Source organism: Acipenser ruthenus, chromosome 9 (genome assembly GCF_902713425.1).
Source record: "Acipenser ruthenus chromosome 9, fAciRut3.2 maternal haplotype, whole genome shotgun sequence".
NCBI lineage: Eukaryota > Metazoa > Chordata > Actinopteri > Acipenseriformes > Acipenseridae > Acipenser > Acipenser ruthenus.
The window spans coordinates 43,436,757-43,453,623 of NC_081197.1; the positions used below are offsets into that span (position 1 = coordinate 43,436,757).

At 34.9% G+C, this 16,867-nt stretch overlaps 1 protein-coding gene across 1 annotated transcript in view; it reads right to left on the minus strand.

The window, feature by feature from the left end:
* Positions 1–7,762: 7,762 nt before the first annotated feature.
* LOC117973005 (pseudouridine-5'-phosphatase-like) overlaps positions 7,763–16,867 on the minus strand; it is a 77,224-nt gene continuing 68,119 nt past the window's right edge. The window contains exons 4-5 of the mRNA XM_034923797.1: positions 14,305–14,351; positions 7,763–7,939 (exon numbers count right to left, since the gene is read on the minus strand). Coding sequence (XP_034779688.1) covers positions 7,763–7,939; positions 14,305–14,351 — 224 coding nt within the window. The remainder of the gene's footprint in view (positions 7,940–14,304; positions 14,352–16,867) is intronic.

The window sequence follows — 16,867 nt, forward strand, 5'->3', positions numbered from 1 at the left end:
AATATATATTTTTTGAACATATTGTAGCATATATATTGTACATGTATTTTAATTGTTAGACAAGAAATAACATTTCAAATAACATTTTTTTATTTTATGTTTTTACTGTAACACAATTCAGAGGTAACCTATTCTTACCATCTATAACCTTTTAAAAAGGTAGTTGTCCAGAGCTGACAGTGAATTTTTCTGAAAGTATGGTCGAGAAGAAAAAAAACTATCAACTCAATACTGGAGAAAAATAACTCAAACCAACATACATTATGCAATTGTAATAAAATGGTAAAGGAAGGTACAAAAAAAAATGATCGTTTACTTTTAAAATCTAGATTACTGCAGAGTTGCTACTTCTTGCCACACCATATAAAATAAGCCTCAAAAGCTGCATGCTGTTTTTCATAGCAAGTTTGCTCTTTAGAATTCAACACCGGAAAAGCATGACTGAAGGTTTACTGAATGATGAAGAAACATGTTTTGTTTATTTTCTATGAGTTTTCATGAAAAGAAACTGCTATAATGTATGTTGTCCTTGAAGCTATTTTCAAGGCAAAATGTTGTTAATGTGGACAAATATACTATGCAGTCAAATTATTTAGCATTCTTTAGGTACTTTAAATAGAAATGTGGTATTCACATTAATATTTTCTAAAGAACTACCACAATACAAATGTTACAGTGTGCCCTTCTGTGGCAGGGCTGCCACAGTAAAATATGGTTTGGTGGGATATGTTTGATTTTTAAATACAAATGTTTAATTTTGTAAATTTAAATATGTGCTAGATATAGCAGGGCTGGATGGTTAGACTTCCCTCACTGCCTAACTGAAACTTAATGAGCTTGGCCACCTTTTATTTCTTAGCTGTTTTTTTAACTGTGTTTTGTAATTATTTACACCTGTGTGTGTTTTCCCTAGTGGCGACCACTTACCACTGCAACTGCCTGCAATATTTGTAATTGTTAATAAAACCTGGACGTCTGTGCAGCGTTTCAATGTCAAACACTCTGTCTCTCTCGTCTCTCAGCGGATACCCACATAGTAACAGAACACACCTGTTACACCTTCTAAATAGAACAAGCATTCAGACATTAAATTGGATTTTAGAGTCACATACTAAACATTGCCTAAAGCCCAGACATATGCAACCTACCACAGTTCCTTCTTATCTTCTGGCTCTCCCCCAGGGAGACATGCATCATGACATAAGTAACAAATACATTTGTAGTTATTGATTCATACCGTGATTGGCCTTGGTATAGTGTGTCCGTGGTCATCTCTGTCTTAGAGAACACTTAGGCTAAGAGACTACTGTATCTGTATGAAAAAATACTGTATTTAGAATATAATAATATTATTAATATTATACATTTAGTGAGATCATTTGATTTGTGAGGTAGTATATTTAGGATTTAGAAATCAATCCCTTTTGTCATGTACGTAACACAGACACTACTATTTGTCATCCATTTGCTAACAAGTTAATCTGTGACACAGCAGACACAGATGATCTTGCCCCCAAGAGCTGTTGAGCTTAGTTTATGTGCTGAGTGTACTGCAACAAAGTAATGTAACAGAAGGCTGCTAGCTCAGTTGTGTGAAGTTTAGTTGGGTAGGTATTCCCGTTGGGTTTTCTTCTGACTGAGCCAAGAGAAAGTGTCACTGTTGTCAGTATATAAAAGCCCTCTTGAGCCAACATCTTTGTTAAAGTGTAAGTCAGATACTTTCAACTTGTAAGTAAAGCGATAGTTGTTTTCTTAGGTTTCCAAACATAGAGAAGACTTATGACCTGATAATAATCTTTCTTTTTTCTGTCTTTTGATTTCTTTACATGCACCTTTCTAAAAAATATTTTTGGAGGATATTAAATGAGTGATGTTGTACTGAAATACCGTGTAATTAGTGATGTTGTACTGAAATACTATGTAATTCACATCACTTGTATAATGCACACATTCCACTCTAGCAAAAAATGTACAGCTGTGACCAAAAGTTTTGCATCACCCTATATAATTAACTAATTTTGTTTCTTAAAGTCGAATGAAACCTGCTGAATAATGTTATGTTAACATATTGAATTATATACCATGTTTCACATTTTCCATATACGAAAAACTGACACAAATGGAAATATTTTACATTTTTAAATCTAATATGAAATACTGTGCTACTATTATGGCTTCAGGTAGACTTTTGGGATACCATTTTGTTGTTTCTTTGATTACATGATGTTAAATAAAATATAAAAATTATGTTCATAACGTTTTTTGTTTTTTTTTTGTTTTAATTATGTCTCTCAATCCTGAAATTATAGGTGATACAAAACTTTTGCCCATAGCTGTATATAGAAATATTATCACGGCACTATACAGCACACCCATAAATAATACAGAAAGGCCCACTTGCCCACCGAAGGGGCTGGCGTGTACTAAAATATATCATCGACAGCGTTTAGATCTACCAATTTGGAGACATTGAAAAGACTGTGTATAAAGAGAGGAGATTTTGCAGACATGAATGAAAAATTGTTAAAATTCAAAAAGTTCTTAATTATTAATAAATCAGAGAAAAGGATCAAAACACAAGTATTGACCTTCTTTCTCCAGAGAGCCTGACATTGCTGCAGGCTTCCAGATGCTTCATAGTTATTAGTAGAATAAAGCCTTCCTCTTGTGTCCATGCTTGCCCTTTTAGTTCCCCTTTGCCTGTCTGGCCTGGTTTAGCCTTAACTAGAAGCCAAAAAGAAAGCGGCCGCTAGGAAGCCTGCAGCCACTGGGCCCCCAGCCGCTGCTTATTCTTCTGTGCCTCCAGGCTTGTCTCAGTGGGGAAGAGGGTCTATAGAACAGACATAAAAAAGACCAATATATGTCACAGCTAGTCTTTTGTTTATTCCTGAATCCCATAACATTTAGGCAATTTCTTTAGACTCTTTTTCTTTCATTTCTCTTAAATGGCATTTTTATGCTTGTTTCACCTCGTCATGTCAATCATTCTGTATCAAGTGAAGGCCAAATTAAGGAGACCACATCACAGAAGGACACTAAGCTCAATTAAACAAGACCAGATACTCATAAACAATAAGATAGCAAATCAATTAGAAAACCTAAGAATGGGCTGTATTATTTTCATATCACGTATATTATGGGGGAAAAAAAAAAAAAACATTGAAAGGATGGAATTAGAATAAGCACATCAGACTATATCTATACCCTTAAGGTTCACAGCTTTGCACATCATAATAGACAACACAGACAATAATTTGAAAGCATACCAGGATCAGCTTTACTTTTGATAGCTCTGACATTTTGCCTTTCAGTTACAAACAGGAATAATTGCTGCTGGAATTTATAAAGGGCAATACCTATTGAACAGTGCTAGCTCTCTTAATTATAGCTATGCAAAAAGGTTACTAAATGAGTCATCCTATGCAACTGGAAACCATTTTGAAATGCATCATTTTTATTTCACCATGTAAACGAGATTAATTAGGCTACAAAACAAACGGTAAATGTACAGTAACGTGCAACTGATGGCTTCTTTCTTAACTCTAGAAGTCCCTGCCTGACACAGGCACACAGCCCGTCTCTCTTAAAGTGGAACAAAAGGCTGATTGCTATAACGCTTTCTTTCTGTTTCCATTGCAGACGCTGCACTTGCTGCCAATACCACTACTCTCGTAGCCTACTTTTAATATTTATTTATTTATTTATTTATTTATTTAGCAAGGCGGTTAATTGATCAGGGCAGTTATGTGGCGGTCGGATATGCGACGTTCCACTGTATAAGAAATTTTTTACACTGGCAGAAGGATACGTTAATAAAACCTAATTTAAAGTTTTAAATGTTATTGATTTATTTTTATAAAATAAATATAGAGCTATTTTATTAGTGCAATAACCCACTACAGGGTGTGTGATAAGACATAGCTTACTACACTTCTAAGTGGTTGAATGCACGTGGTGCAGGTGTGTGTAAGATATGTCTTACCGCACACCCTATTGTAATTGCTAGTGTTGCTAGATAGTGTTGGATACAAATGTCCGACCTCTGGATTTGCGCTGGACAAGTCACATCAGTTAAAAATATTTAATTTACATTTTCTGTATTCAAAAGTTAAAGCTACATAATTATTTTATTGCCCACAAAGATTTTTTTGGGGAGGCAATAATACTTTTGACATAAAATGTTAACATTAGTGTTAGTTCACAAGTATATTTCAGACAAAAATATTTCTCTCAAAATAGATAAATAAATAACTAAAAAGCAGTATCTTTTATATTTATTATTAAAGTCTTAAAGAGGCATAGGTGTGAACACATGCATAATCTTTTCAGTTGTAAATTGAACTCAAACCCTTCAGATTAATCAAAAAAAGTTATCTTTTGAATGTAAATTGTGTCTTGCTTTTAACTATTATGCACAGAAGTGTCAAGTCACGTACCATCAAGAACCTGTAATCAGTCTATGGAGCAGATTTGTCTGTATTTCTTTTAAAATAATCCTTGATAAAAATGCCATCAATTTGATCAATATTTCTCCCAATACGGTAGTTATTACAGCAAGCATTGTAATCTCAAAAGTAATTTATTTTCTGCTTTAAAAACACACTTGCATTCTTTTTTATAAATTGTCAATTTCTTTGTATTTGTAACTACTTGACTTGCACACATCTTTGTATGTACCAGTGAAGTTTCTGATTCATCTACGATTTATTTTTTTCTCAATTGCAATTTGTAGCATCTGTAATCACCTTGAAGGAGATGGTTGACACTACTGTGTCAAGCACACTGTCAGGGATTCGGTGGTGATTTTTTCATAAAGCAAAACACTCACACAAAGGGGCATTTCTTTACTGATGGGTCAAAAGCAGCCAGTAGCACTACAGAGCCTCAAAGGACAAGGAAAATGTATTTTGATTATTGTGACGTTTGGTGCCTCAACAAGTGCTGCAGGGCTATAAACAGATTGTAGCTTGTCTGAGCCACCGTTATCCAATGTAAGAATCCATATACAGAATAAGACATATTTGGACAATATTTCTAATGTATTTAGTTAATTTCACTGTGTAAATAGTGCACATTGAAATTGTATTCTTGTTGCTTGTTGTTTTTGAGTAGTTGTGACAGAAAGACAATGATTCTTGGTGGTAAAGTGAGAGCATTAAGTAACAGGAACAGAGTACTCTGGACTACTTGGCCTGACACTTCGTTCCAAGGGTTAAAAGGAAGTCGGTCGTGTAGAAAAGAGCTTCAGTACACTAATTCATCAACCCGGAAGGGAAATGATGTGGCAGCCGCGGATTGGAGGAGCGGCTGCAATCGTTTACCAAGGGGTCATGAGTGACGGTATAAATAGGAGTCGAAGCGATGTTCTTTTGTTTTGGTTATTATAAAATGACCCGGAAGGACCTGTGTTTGTTGTGGAGATGATCCTGAGTGTTTTGTTTTGTACTGTCTATTTGTTACTTGTATCACTAGACTGCTAACACGTTCCAGAGCTGTTGCCAGAGGCACAGCACTTCACTTGTCTCACAGTAACTTGTACCACAATCACTAATTCACGCACTAAAGGGACTTGTGTATTTGTTTTGTGTTTAATGTGGGATACAATAACGGGACTATTATTTCGGGACCAGCTTGAGGATTTTAAATGTAAGTAATACACACTGCTGTATTACTTACCAGCATTATTATTTACTGTTTGTTTTGACTGGACAAAACAAATAAAAACAAACCTTTGCACCTGGATTGCACCTGTCTGTCTGTTCTTTAATCACCTGCACTGCACACTATTAGCCACTTTGCCACAGTAGTGTATATACATATCATCAGCACTGAAGAGTCTTTGGTCAGTGGCAGCAGGAAAAGAGATGAACTTGACAGGTCCCTGTGGCTATGTGCCCCGCCCCTGTGTGTATTTTTGTGTTATATGTTGCATGTAGTGTGTTAATGTTGATGTATTGTAGTTGGTACACGGGATATAATGCGGGTAATGAGCAAGAGTGTTTAAAATGTGTAAATGTATTTAGGCATGGGGATTGCACTTCACTTCACGTGCATTTAAAGTATGTAATAATATGTGAGCACGGGGTTGCACATAATTCATTCACGTGCTGGGATTCAAGTGAATAATTAATTAGTAATTGAATCCCGGCACAACAGTATATATAGATGCACGTTTTACTCACTCTGGGTTGTGTGTCCAGGGGCGAAGGAACGGGAGAGAGTGAGGAGATAAATTATAAGAAACAATTGCTACGTGGTGCTGGAGAACCAGCACGGTACGTGTTTGTTTAGTGTTCGTCCCTGTTTGTTAGTGTTCGTTTTGTTTGTCTATTTATTTTGGCCGCAAGGGCCATGTCCTGTGTTGTGTTTTGTTCAAACCTTTTATTTACAATAAACCGGCGCAAGCAAGCGCATTTACCATTTCATCTGTCCTGTCTGTGTTATTCATTTCCTGGTTCTGACGTCACCACTCAGCCAGCCGTGTGACAGTCCCCCAAGCTAGTATTTCAAAGCTAACCAAATGGATATCTGATTAATCTTAGTCATAATTAATAGATTTTAACACATCATAAAAAATGCATGTTACATGCAAATGTGGAGCAGTGCCCAAGACAGATACTTGAGGCAACCATCAAAAAGAAAAGCTGAATATTTCAATACCTTACTATTTTGTTTAAATACTTAACACAAAAGTGTAAGTGGACATAATTGCATGACAAATGTATCACCTCACCGTATCTACAAGACAACTCAGGAACCCTTTTTATGGAACCTTAGTGAGAATAATTGATCATGTTTCTGTGAATATTGTAGCGTACCAGCTTTTCAGGAATAGAATCAGTAGAAGAGATGAGACTAGACAAGGTAGCTTTGGTCTGGAATGGCAATTGTGTCAAGAAAGAACATCTTATGAAGGCTGCAATAAGTGGCTAGCACTTCTTTAATTCCGTCATGCTGTATGCAAAGCACTGTATGAGTGGGTGTATGGGTATGCAAATGTATTTAATAAAATATTCATTGATAAGTAAATAAGAAAAACAATCGCAAAGATGGTCATACTTTCTGTGGCTGCCAGTAACACTTTAAACAACTGTGATGTTTGTATACTTCTTCTGAACCAGTAAATAAGTCATTCAACACCACTTGTGCTGCTTGCTAACTTACAAGCTAAAAATCGTATATTTAATAAAAGAGAACGAAAACCACATCACAAACACTGAATAGCTCATCATGACAATGGTTTTAACATTATTTTCTGTTTACACTAAAAAGAAAAATAGCCTGACTTTTTAAATTTGAATGGTGTTATCATTGAAGAAAAAATAATATTGTATGTGTATTCATGACTATTAAACAGACTAGTAATACTTCTTTTGAAACATTCTTTGCCAACTCCTAAACAATCAATGAGAACCCTTGGTGGTTGCTAGGTTACAGTTAATCATAACAACTTTCTACAAAACAAAGCAAATTATAATAAATTGCATTTATAAAATATTCGTTCTGTCATTGCTGGCATACCCCTACTATTTGCACTGATATCACTTATGATAAATATTGTTCCTAATAGGTTTTTTATTCAAAAACGATTCTGAATATGCCTTTTCTTTTGTTATTAATCTGAAATACAGTAGAAATTAGTTCAACAAATATGTTTATTAAATGTGGAATATGAACATCATCCACGTATAAAAAACTCAAGAAATACATCATTACATTTGTTGCAGCTGATCTCTGTTTTCATTAGGAAATCGAACAGGTTTCAGTTGTACGCTGGAAAGTCAAACAGTTCCGGTTTAAAGTCCTCCATCATTTTTAGAACCAATGTTGCTTTTTCTGTGAGCTCTCGATTAAGATTTTCATCAGGGATCATTACAACCTGCATTCCCGCAGCCAGACCAGCAAGTACACCATTTGGAGCATCTTCAAAAACAAGGCACTAATAAACAAAGGAGAGTGAGTTAGCATTGTCTTCAGTGAAGCAACTATCTCAAGAGAAAGCTAAACTTACCATTTACAAATATGATTGAAATACATTATACAAGAAAGCAAACACAAAGTGACACAAAAGCAATCCCTCTGCTCCCAGTGAGAACTCCGTATTTAGAAATGACATAGTGAAGATCTATCATAGTATGTGACAGTCTGTAGGGAGTGTTTACAGTGATTATAAGATACCAATAAAAAACAGATACCAGGACATTTTCCAACTAGAATTTTAAGAAGACAGAATGACTTCCATTTCCCTGTATTTTTACCAAGCAGTTGTTGAACATGAAATTAAAAATGTCAATTTGCAAAGTGTGTGTATTGTTTACTTAGGACAGATAGTATTATTGAATAAAAAGAAATAAATGTAACCACTAAAAAATAAATAAATAAATACAAACATTCACAGCAGTACCCATTTCTGTTAAGTAGCTTCCCTGTAACATAAAAATGTCAGTCAACTAAAAAAAGGAAATTATTCTTTGTAATATTAAGCTTGCTCAGTAATTAATAGCTCTGCGATGATTTCCAACAGTCTTACAAAAGAAAGGTATTTTCTTCTGTCAACCCATTATGTCAATGCTAAATCATTTCATAGTCAAGTCTTAATAACCAGTTTCAAGTGGACAATAAAAGGTTGTCCAACTTTCTGTTTCTCCTTTTATTAAGCTGTCAACCCGTCTCAATCCTGAAGTCTTTATTACAAGTTTCTCTTGGACTTGCATTGTGGAAACAACATTCTGTTGAGCTGTGTAGACAGCACAATGCTTCTGACACTTATGTTTGGAACAATTGCTATCAGAAAACAAGAAAAGCTCTGCCTCTGGGTTTTCTGGTTGACAATATATCTAGATTGTGGCATGCATCCATGGTATCTAAAGTCCTCAATGAGATTTTAAAGCGCCAATTTTTTTATTTATAAAGTAGCTTAAAAGACCCACAAAATGGCATTATCAGGGCTTTTCAGAAATCTTAAATGCACAAAGAAAATGTACTTGACAAGCTCGCCATGAAATACCTAATTGACTTTTATGATGTCATTAAGCTTGTTGAATATGGAAGGAATATGCATAAGTGAAAAGCCTATCTAATTCCCTTGAACAAGAAGCAATTAAAACTCATAATTACCAAAGAAGCCAGGCAAATGACCCATAATTATTGGGGGTTGTATTGTAACAGAAAATAAATGCATGAAGCATACAGACTTCAGTTATTAACACCTACTTTGGAAGCAGAGCAGCACTCGGGAGATGAGAAAAGTCATATCCTAGATGAGCTTCATAATTAGTTTGCTAAAAAGAGGCAAGAAATCTTTAAAAAAAATCCACCCTTGGGTTTTTGGGTATTTAATATAAGAAAAATGTTTTCTTCATCTATTACTATTATTTATTTCTTAGCAGACACTTACAGTTGTTACAAGATATCACATTATTTTTACATACAATTACATTATTTTTTACAAATTATTTTTACATACAATTACCCATTTATACAGTTGGGTTTTTACTGGAGCAATCTAGGTAAAGTATCTTACTCAAGGGTACAGCAGCAGTGTCCCCCACGTGGGATTGAACCCACAACCCTCCGGTCAACAGTCCAGAGCCCTAACCACTACTCCACACTGCTGCATTTATACAGTAACCTTTAGCATGCATTGTATCACATAGAGTACAAGAGTGTGATTTTGTATATAATGCTTATAATGTTACTGTCTTTATCTCTGTGATTTTAACTTGACATGACAGGCAGCTGTGTTAAAAACAGGTCCACCATGGGCTAAAAGATTATTTCATATGTCAGATTGTTATTCTATATCCTGCAAGAATGTGACTAATGCTCAAATATTGCTTTACAGAACATACAAATATCAATACGGCAATGATTGCTGTACAAGAAACAATAAATCAGCAGTGTGTTCTGTATAAAATGGTTAAATCACCCTACTAAAGAAGCAAATGAGAAATTGAAATCCGTTAAATTGCATTCTTTTCTAATGAATGCCTACAAGTGTGCTTTAAAACTGCTTTGTCCCACAACCATGTGTTTTTTTTGTTTGTTTGTTTGTTTGTTTTGTTAACAAATATAATTTCTGGGTGAATGTTTAAAACATTCTTCCATAGTTAATCATTCTGTGTACTTTACTTCCACATAATCCAGAATTTCCTAAGGTAATTTCAGCAACAGGCACACAAACCTTCTCCATCTTTGAAGCCTTCTTGCTAATCTGTCTCTGCAGTTACATATTCTAACCCCAGCACATGAGATGAAGTTAAAAGCTCTGTAATTGCTTGTGAAAACGAGCATGGCTGTTTTGTGCAGCGGTTAAGATGCTCACTTGGAGAACCCAGTCTCACAGTCTCAATGGTAGATCAAGGAGGCAAAACTAAAATGTACAGAAAACTAAAAAGAGTATTGTACTGTCTACCCACATTGTATTTATTTTATACTGCTAACACTTTACAGACACCCCAGTCACAGTAACAAGGGCTTAAAGTAGTACATTTCTCTTAAAATCAGATTAGGAAACAGTCAAATATTATTATCGTTTTATAATGCTTACAGCTTGCACAATTTGAAAAGTGAAAAATTAAACTAGCCATTTAAAAAGCCACCACATGTACATTTTGTCTCTGTATGTCACTTGTTTCCTCACAGGCTCTTTATTCCCTGTAAGCTGTTCAGTAGTTTACAACCCTGTTCTCTTGTCAGGATGACCTCTTAATGGCTACAAAGGCAGTATCTGAATCAGGGCCCCTTGGGAAATACTGCAACTTACACGTCACACTTCCATTTTATCACATCTTTTATAATACTAAAAGCCTGCATGAGGGAAAATGGATTGCATTTCCTTAAAGTAAAAACAAGCACAATTCTCCTGCTGTTTTTTCTCTACAAAGAACACACACACACACAATTTGAATGCCTGAAAACAGAAAATGTTCACAAAATTGACTAGAGGAAGTTGGTAAATGAATTATATTATGGGGAAATTTCTTTTGAGGCAGAAACCATGAGAAAGAATGCTCTTCTTGTGTGAGTGACAGTTGGACAGACACTAAGACTCTGTGAAGCAATGTGAAGGTCACATTTACATGCAAGTTTACTTTGATTATTCCAGATGGCTGGAGCATTCTTTTTAAGAGGGCCATGAGGATGACAACACTGAGAACTTTGTGAGCCATCCTATTTTATGAACCTCTCGACATTCCCATGCATTCTTCAAATACAAACACTTGTGGCATCACTATTTATACTGAATAAAACAAAATCTATCATGGTCTTCTTTGCATGAAAAATATAACAAGGGCATGCAAAGAAATGAAATCCATGTAAAAGCAAAAACACAATTAAAATTGTAATGTTTTGCATTACCTTACCTTACAGTAGAGCTCTACCACAGATGTTTATGTTGCAGAACAGGGTTGTAAAGGCCCATTATAAACTGGGTTTGGAGGCTGTTTTGTAGAGGAATTAACAGGCATCATTTTGAGTTGATTAACGACTGAATGACTATCTGGGCATTCAATCCAACTTCATTAACCTTGTGCCCTAAATTTGCAAGTTTAAAGCAAGTTCATTCCAGCTGGGCTTATGCCATCATGGAAAACTGTGCATAGATGTTCTCTACAAAATCTGTAATTGCATTATCTCAGTTTTTTTTTTTTTTTGGTTGCTTGTTTTATTGATTCTTGTATGCTAAAAGAAACAGCTAGTAAAAAACATGAATCTGATATGACGGTACAAGATTTGTTAAATAAAGATTTTGATTATTAAAACTCTATCTATCTATCTTTCTATCTATCTGTTAAGATTAAGCAATAATGGTTGTATTCTGGAACATGCTGTGGAAATTTTTTGTATGGTTACAAAATTACTATATGAACAGGCTCTTGCACTGATGGTACTTGCTTTTATAAAGAACAGAAGAGCAGCTCCTGAACTCAAATCTAAACACTGTGGGCCTGAATTTGATTAAAAATGCACATTATATATTTCAAACCTAACACAAGAAGAAAAGATTATCCTAAATAAATACATGATCTGGAATACATTATTTCACACAGCTATGAAGTATGGGCTTTATATTATTAAAGACTGTTTGTCAGAATTTGTCAGAGCACCACTAAAATGTATGAAGTCAGCAGGCCTATGTAATGTCATCCTGCCTGTACAGTATCACTTTGGAGGCTTCCTAAAACTTTAGATGTACTAACAAGCCATGACAAAAGTATTGGTACCTTTACATTAAAAGTCTAAAAATGTAAGAGTACTAATTACAAAATATATGAATTAATTGAAAACCATTACAGAGTAAATAAGATGCATTATAAAGTCAATAGCCAGAAAAAGAGGTAATTATTTCCAACATCTGTTGAAGAAGAATGTTTTGGCAACACAGCAGATGCTGGTCAAGACAAAAGAGTTTGTTTCACGTTTGAGAAAAGCATTTGTGAAAAACTACAACAAAGGAAATGGCTACAGAACAGTGTCAAAGAAATCTGAATACAACAATCCATAATCAGAGCAATATTCAAGAACTACCACAAAACAAATTCAACTGAAACGCTTGAAAGAAGTGGACGTCCAAAGAAAATTACCGGTAATCCAAGATTAACAGCCAAGGACTTGAAGAAAGATTTAGAAGCATGGAAGAGCTGTACAAAGGCACTTGAACACAGAACAGTTGTATGCATGGAGACCTCGCTGCAAACCACTATTCAAGAAAATTCATAAAACAAACCGTCTAAAATGGTCAAAAATATGAACATGAATCTGAAGCATTCTTCAACAAAATTCTCTGGTCCAGTGAGACTATAATATAACTTTTTCCCAAAAAGTTGACGACAATACTTTAAATGAAAGGGTTTTTTTTGTTTTTTGATGATTATTTGTTACATTACTAGAAATTGTGTATTTTGCTTTTTGTTTTATTAAAAAGTGGTTAAAGTTTACTAAATGCTTGTCCTAAATCTGTTACCTTGAAAAACGGAATGTAATTAAATATGTTAACATAACATTATTCAGTCGGTTTCATTCCACTTTATGAAGCAAAATTAGTTAAATTCTATAGGGTGATGCAAACCTTTTGGCTATAGCTGTAGACCTATGTTTAACAAATCTATTTTTCACAACAGCACTAAAGTTATCGAAGCCACGTTCCAAATTACAGTTCCCATATACATCGTAATTAAGTTCTGTATTATTAATATAATGGTACACTGCAATCAAATATGCAAAAGTTGTTCAATGAATGTATATATTTCTAAATAATGCATTAACAAATGTTGCAATGGCAATAAAGAGCAACTTTTTCTTCATCAAGATCACAGCAAAGGCAACTGCAAGAGCTATTATAATATTAAAGAGAATGTCAGTTGGTCCTGATTTGCTAGCAGCTTTTGTCTCTCAGTTTTTCTTCATGGAATTCCACTAACGCTCAGCTCAAACTCACTTAAAAATGTTAACATGGAGAGACTGCACAATACTGCTGAAACGTAAAACAATTTGCCCTTACGTTTGTGTTTTACCATAGTTCAGCAACATCAGGGTCCTTAACACATAAAATATAAAACATCAGTAGTTGAGTTATTACAATGATAAGAACACAAACAAAGGGCGGTGGGGTGTGGTGGGGTGGGTGAATGAACATTGAAATATAATTTGAAGCTACTTAATACTTTCTTTAAGATCTACAGATCAATTAAATATGAGGATATTGCACTAATATATGTAATCGTACTGAGAAGACCCCCCTCTCCCTATACACAATATGAATGTGCATTCAAATAATACATATACAATGCACATCATGAAGGCAGATTGCTTTTTTTATGTGTTGCTGCAAATACACTGTATACTGTACATTGTGTACGTACAGTAAGGCGCAATAAAACATGTGATCCAGGCAAAAGCCAACAATAAGTAAAATTCAATGCAACTTTGGCTGTTAAAAAACAAACAAACAAAAAACAACCCTGACTTCCTGTCTACATTTTGTAGCTGACCCCTAGGTTATGAAATCTTCTTTCCTTAAAGCCTTTTCTCTAAAGCATTTAATTGAAAGGCCACAGCCTGATCTCACTGATCTCCACCATACATTTGTTGATGGCAATCATTCAATGTGACACCTTGGCAAGGTGTTAAAATGGTTCTGGGGGGCTACTAAACTCAAGGATTAAGGGAAGTTAGAGGTAGAAATATGTATAGGCTGGCATAAAGTAGCTTGGCTTGGGCTATATACACATGCTGTGGCTTATCTAGCCAATGTTGGGGTAATAATAATTAACCACGTGAATGGGTTCCAACCACACCCACCTTTGTGTGCATTCGCCATGGATTGTTCTGTGCCAGTACCAAAAACTCTGTGTAGGAATATAAGACTCACGCCTTAATTGTTAACATTTTTAATCATATAATGGGGTGTAAAATTAATGAGCCATATTTAGGCATAGAGGACATAAAGCCAAAAAATCTCCTGTGACCTGTGAATCTGCCAATCCAGCTTTCAATATATGTTCAGGTACAGCATAATTAAAATGATAGGGCAAATAAATGCCCACCAGTTGGAAATACTGAACCAGAGTGTAAACTCTGCTCCATTCAATAAATAAATGCTAAGCAGAGACTGATTAAAAGCCTGAGCAGTACTAGATCAGGCCTCATTGAGAAGTATATGTGTATCTGAAATTATTGAATATAAATAATTACTATATCCATAAGAGCCATTTTCAAAAGTACAGTAAGCCTTTTTAAAGACTAAGCTGTTTTCAAAATGGCTGCTGTAGTGCACTGGGGTTTGAGATCTGTCCTCAAATCAATGTGTTGTTTTTCATAATTTGTGAGAACATCATAATTCTTTTTGTACTTTTTACTTATCACTAAATCACTCTGAGTTTGCACATTTTGTGTATGTAAAAAGATAAAAAAAGAAGGTGCCCAAAGGCAATTAAAAGATAAACAAAATCCTTTAATTCCTCCTTTTTCTCATTCTGGTGCCATTGTTTTGTGTTGGCCATTCTGCCTTCTGTCTTTATCAGTCAAATGCTAAGAACCTCTACTGCACTATCCCTGCAATCCGAAGGATGTGCTGGCAACAGCATGGGACATATTGTTAATCTGTGAGTCAAAGTATCTGAGAAATAATTTTTTTTTCTGCTATCCATAGTGACAGGACGAGTGTTAAGTAAATGTAAACATCTTCAAAAAAGATGAAAAAATAAATAAATAAATAGTAATCACTTTGTGTGGAAGCTCAGAACTGTCAGTAATTCCTATGTCACTCTTGACAGGTATCTCCTGTTAAAACTATTTAATAAACTAGAAAAGGGAGTATGTGAACAAAAAAGAAAGCATCCACGGGTGGCATAATCTAATGTGTCACATGGTTTGTAAAAAAAAAAAAAAAAAAATTTTAATTGATTTATATCATTGATATGTTCCAGTAAAACAATGGTTGATTTCTACTGGACACCACCCGTTACATAACTTTACTGAGAGAATCATAGAATACAGCTGTGTACTAATTACAATGACACTGGGCCTGATTTTCCACTATGGTCAATTTGGTCTTGTAACACATTATTTCTGGAAGGGGAAATTGAATAGGGAATAATATATGACCCTGTGCCAAAGCATGTGACCTGTATCACTTATACTGAGGTTAAAACAGTTTGTCAGTGCACAGCTTAGGTTAAGGAATGTACAGTAACTAGGAAATCATTTACAAACATTAATACAATAACTCAAAGTGTTCTGTTTCTATGCAACAAACTTAAAAAGTCACATGACGTCAGATTGGCAGCCATATTAACCTGTGTAAATTCTACCCTTTTCAGGTCCGCCTGACGGGACTTGACTGTAGGGCTTGTACCAGTGCAAATATCCACCTAAAGTGTACTGTATTATACCTTTTTAAAGGTTTGAAGATTATTAAGAAAACATTGTTTTCTCTCTATGATGAAGTATACCTAGTGTTCCACGTTTTCGGTTTTTATCTTTAAAAACATTTTGTAATTGTAGTTTGTAATTGAAACATTGGAAAAAAAGAGGAGGGGGGGGATCTCAGTATACACACTTTACATGTGGAATAAGATGTGTAGCAGTTCTGGTTTCTGATTAGGTTTAATATCCCTGGCATGTCTGATAAAGCACAATCTGTGTCGAAGCCACATTTTCCCAAGCTCTGGTACTTTGCGAACATTTGGGCAATCGCTGTGCTGATGGAAACAGTATCTACAGAAGGCATGAACATGACATTAGCACAAAACAAGCCAGGTTTATTCGCCTTGAAATCATAAAAAATTAAATTAAATTGACAGAACTGGGTGGTGCAAGCCATAAAAAGATGAGTCAAAAATCATTAACACAGTCATTCTGCTCTATTTTTTTATTAAAGCGTGTGTAAAAGCTGCATAAATGGATTGCTTGTCTCTCAGTACATTTTCTTGTTTTAGTTTAATGTGTCGCTTATTTTTCAGTATGTTCTTTTATTGTCAGTGTGAACATGTACCTCAGTGCAGCAGTATTTGCAGCGCTATGCATCCTCTGCCTCATCTGACCCACTTCTGCTATTTTTGCATACTTTGAAACATTCATTTTTTTTAATATTCATAAACTGATTTATGTTTTCTCCCCATTCCTCATCCATTAAAAATAAGTGTAATTTAGTGATCGTCTACCTAAAACTGTAAAATTACCAGTGGTAGCCACAACCCTCAGGAACTATGATCAGAGAGAATTTTAGAAATACCATGCATCGTTTTGATTTTACACAAAATAGTTTGACGGGTGTGTAGGCTCATCTACTTCAGATTCTTTACTAGAATCCATGTAAAGAAGTTCGTTGTCCCAGACATCTTCTTCTCCTTTTGTAAAAATC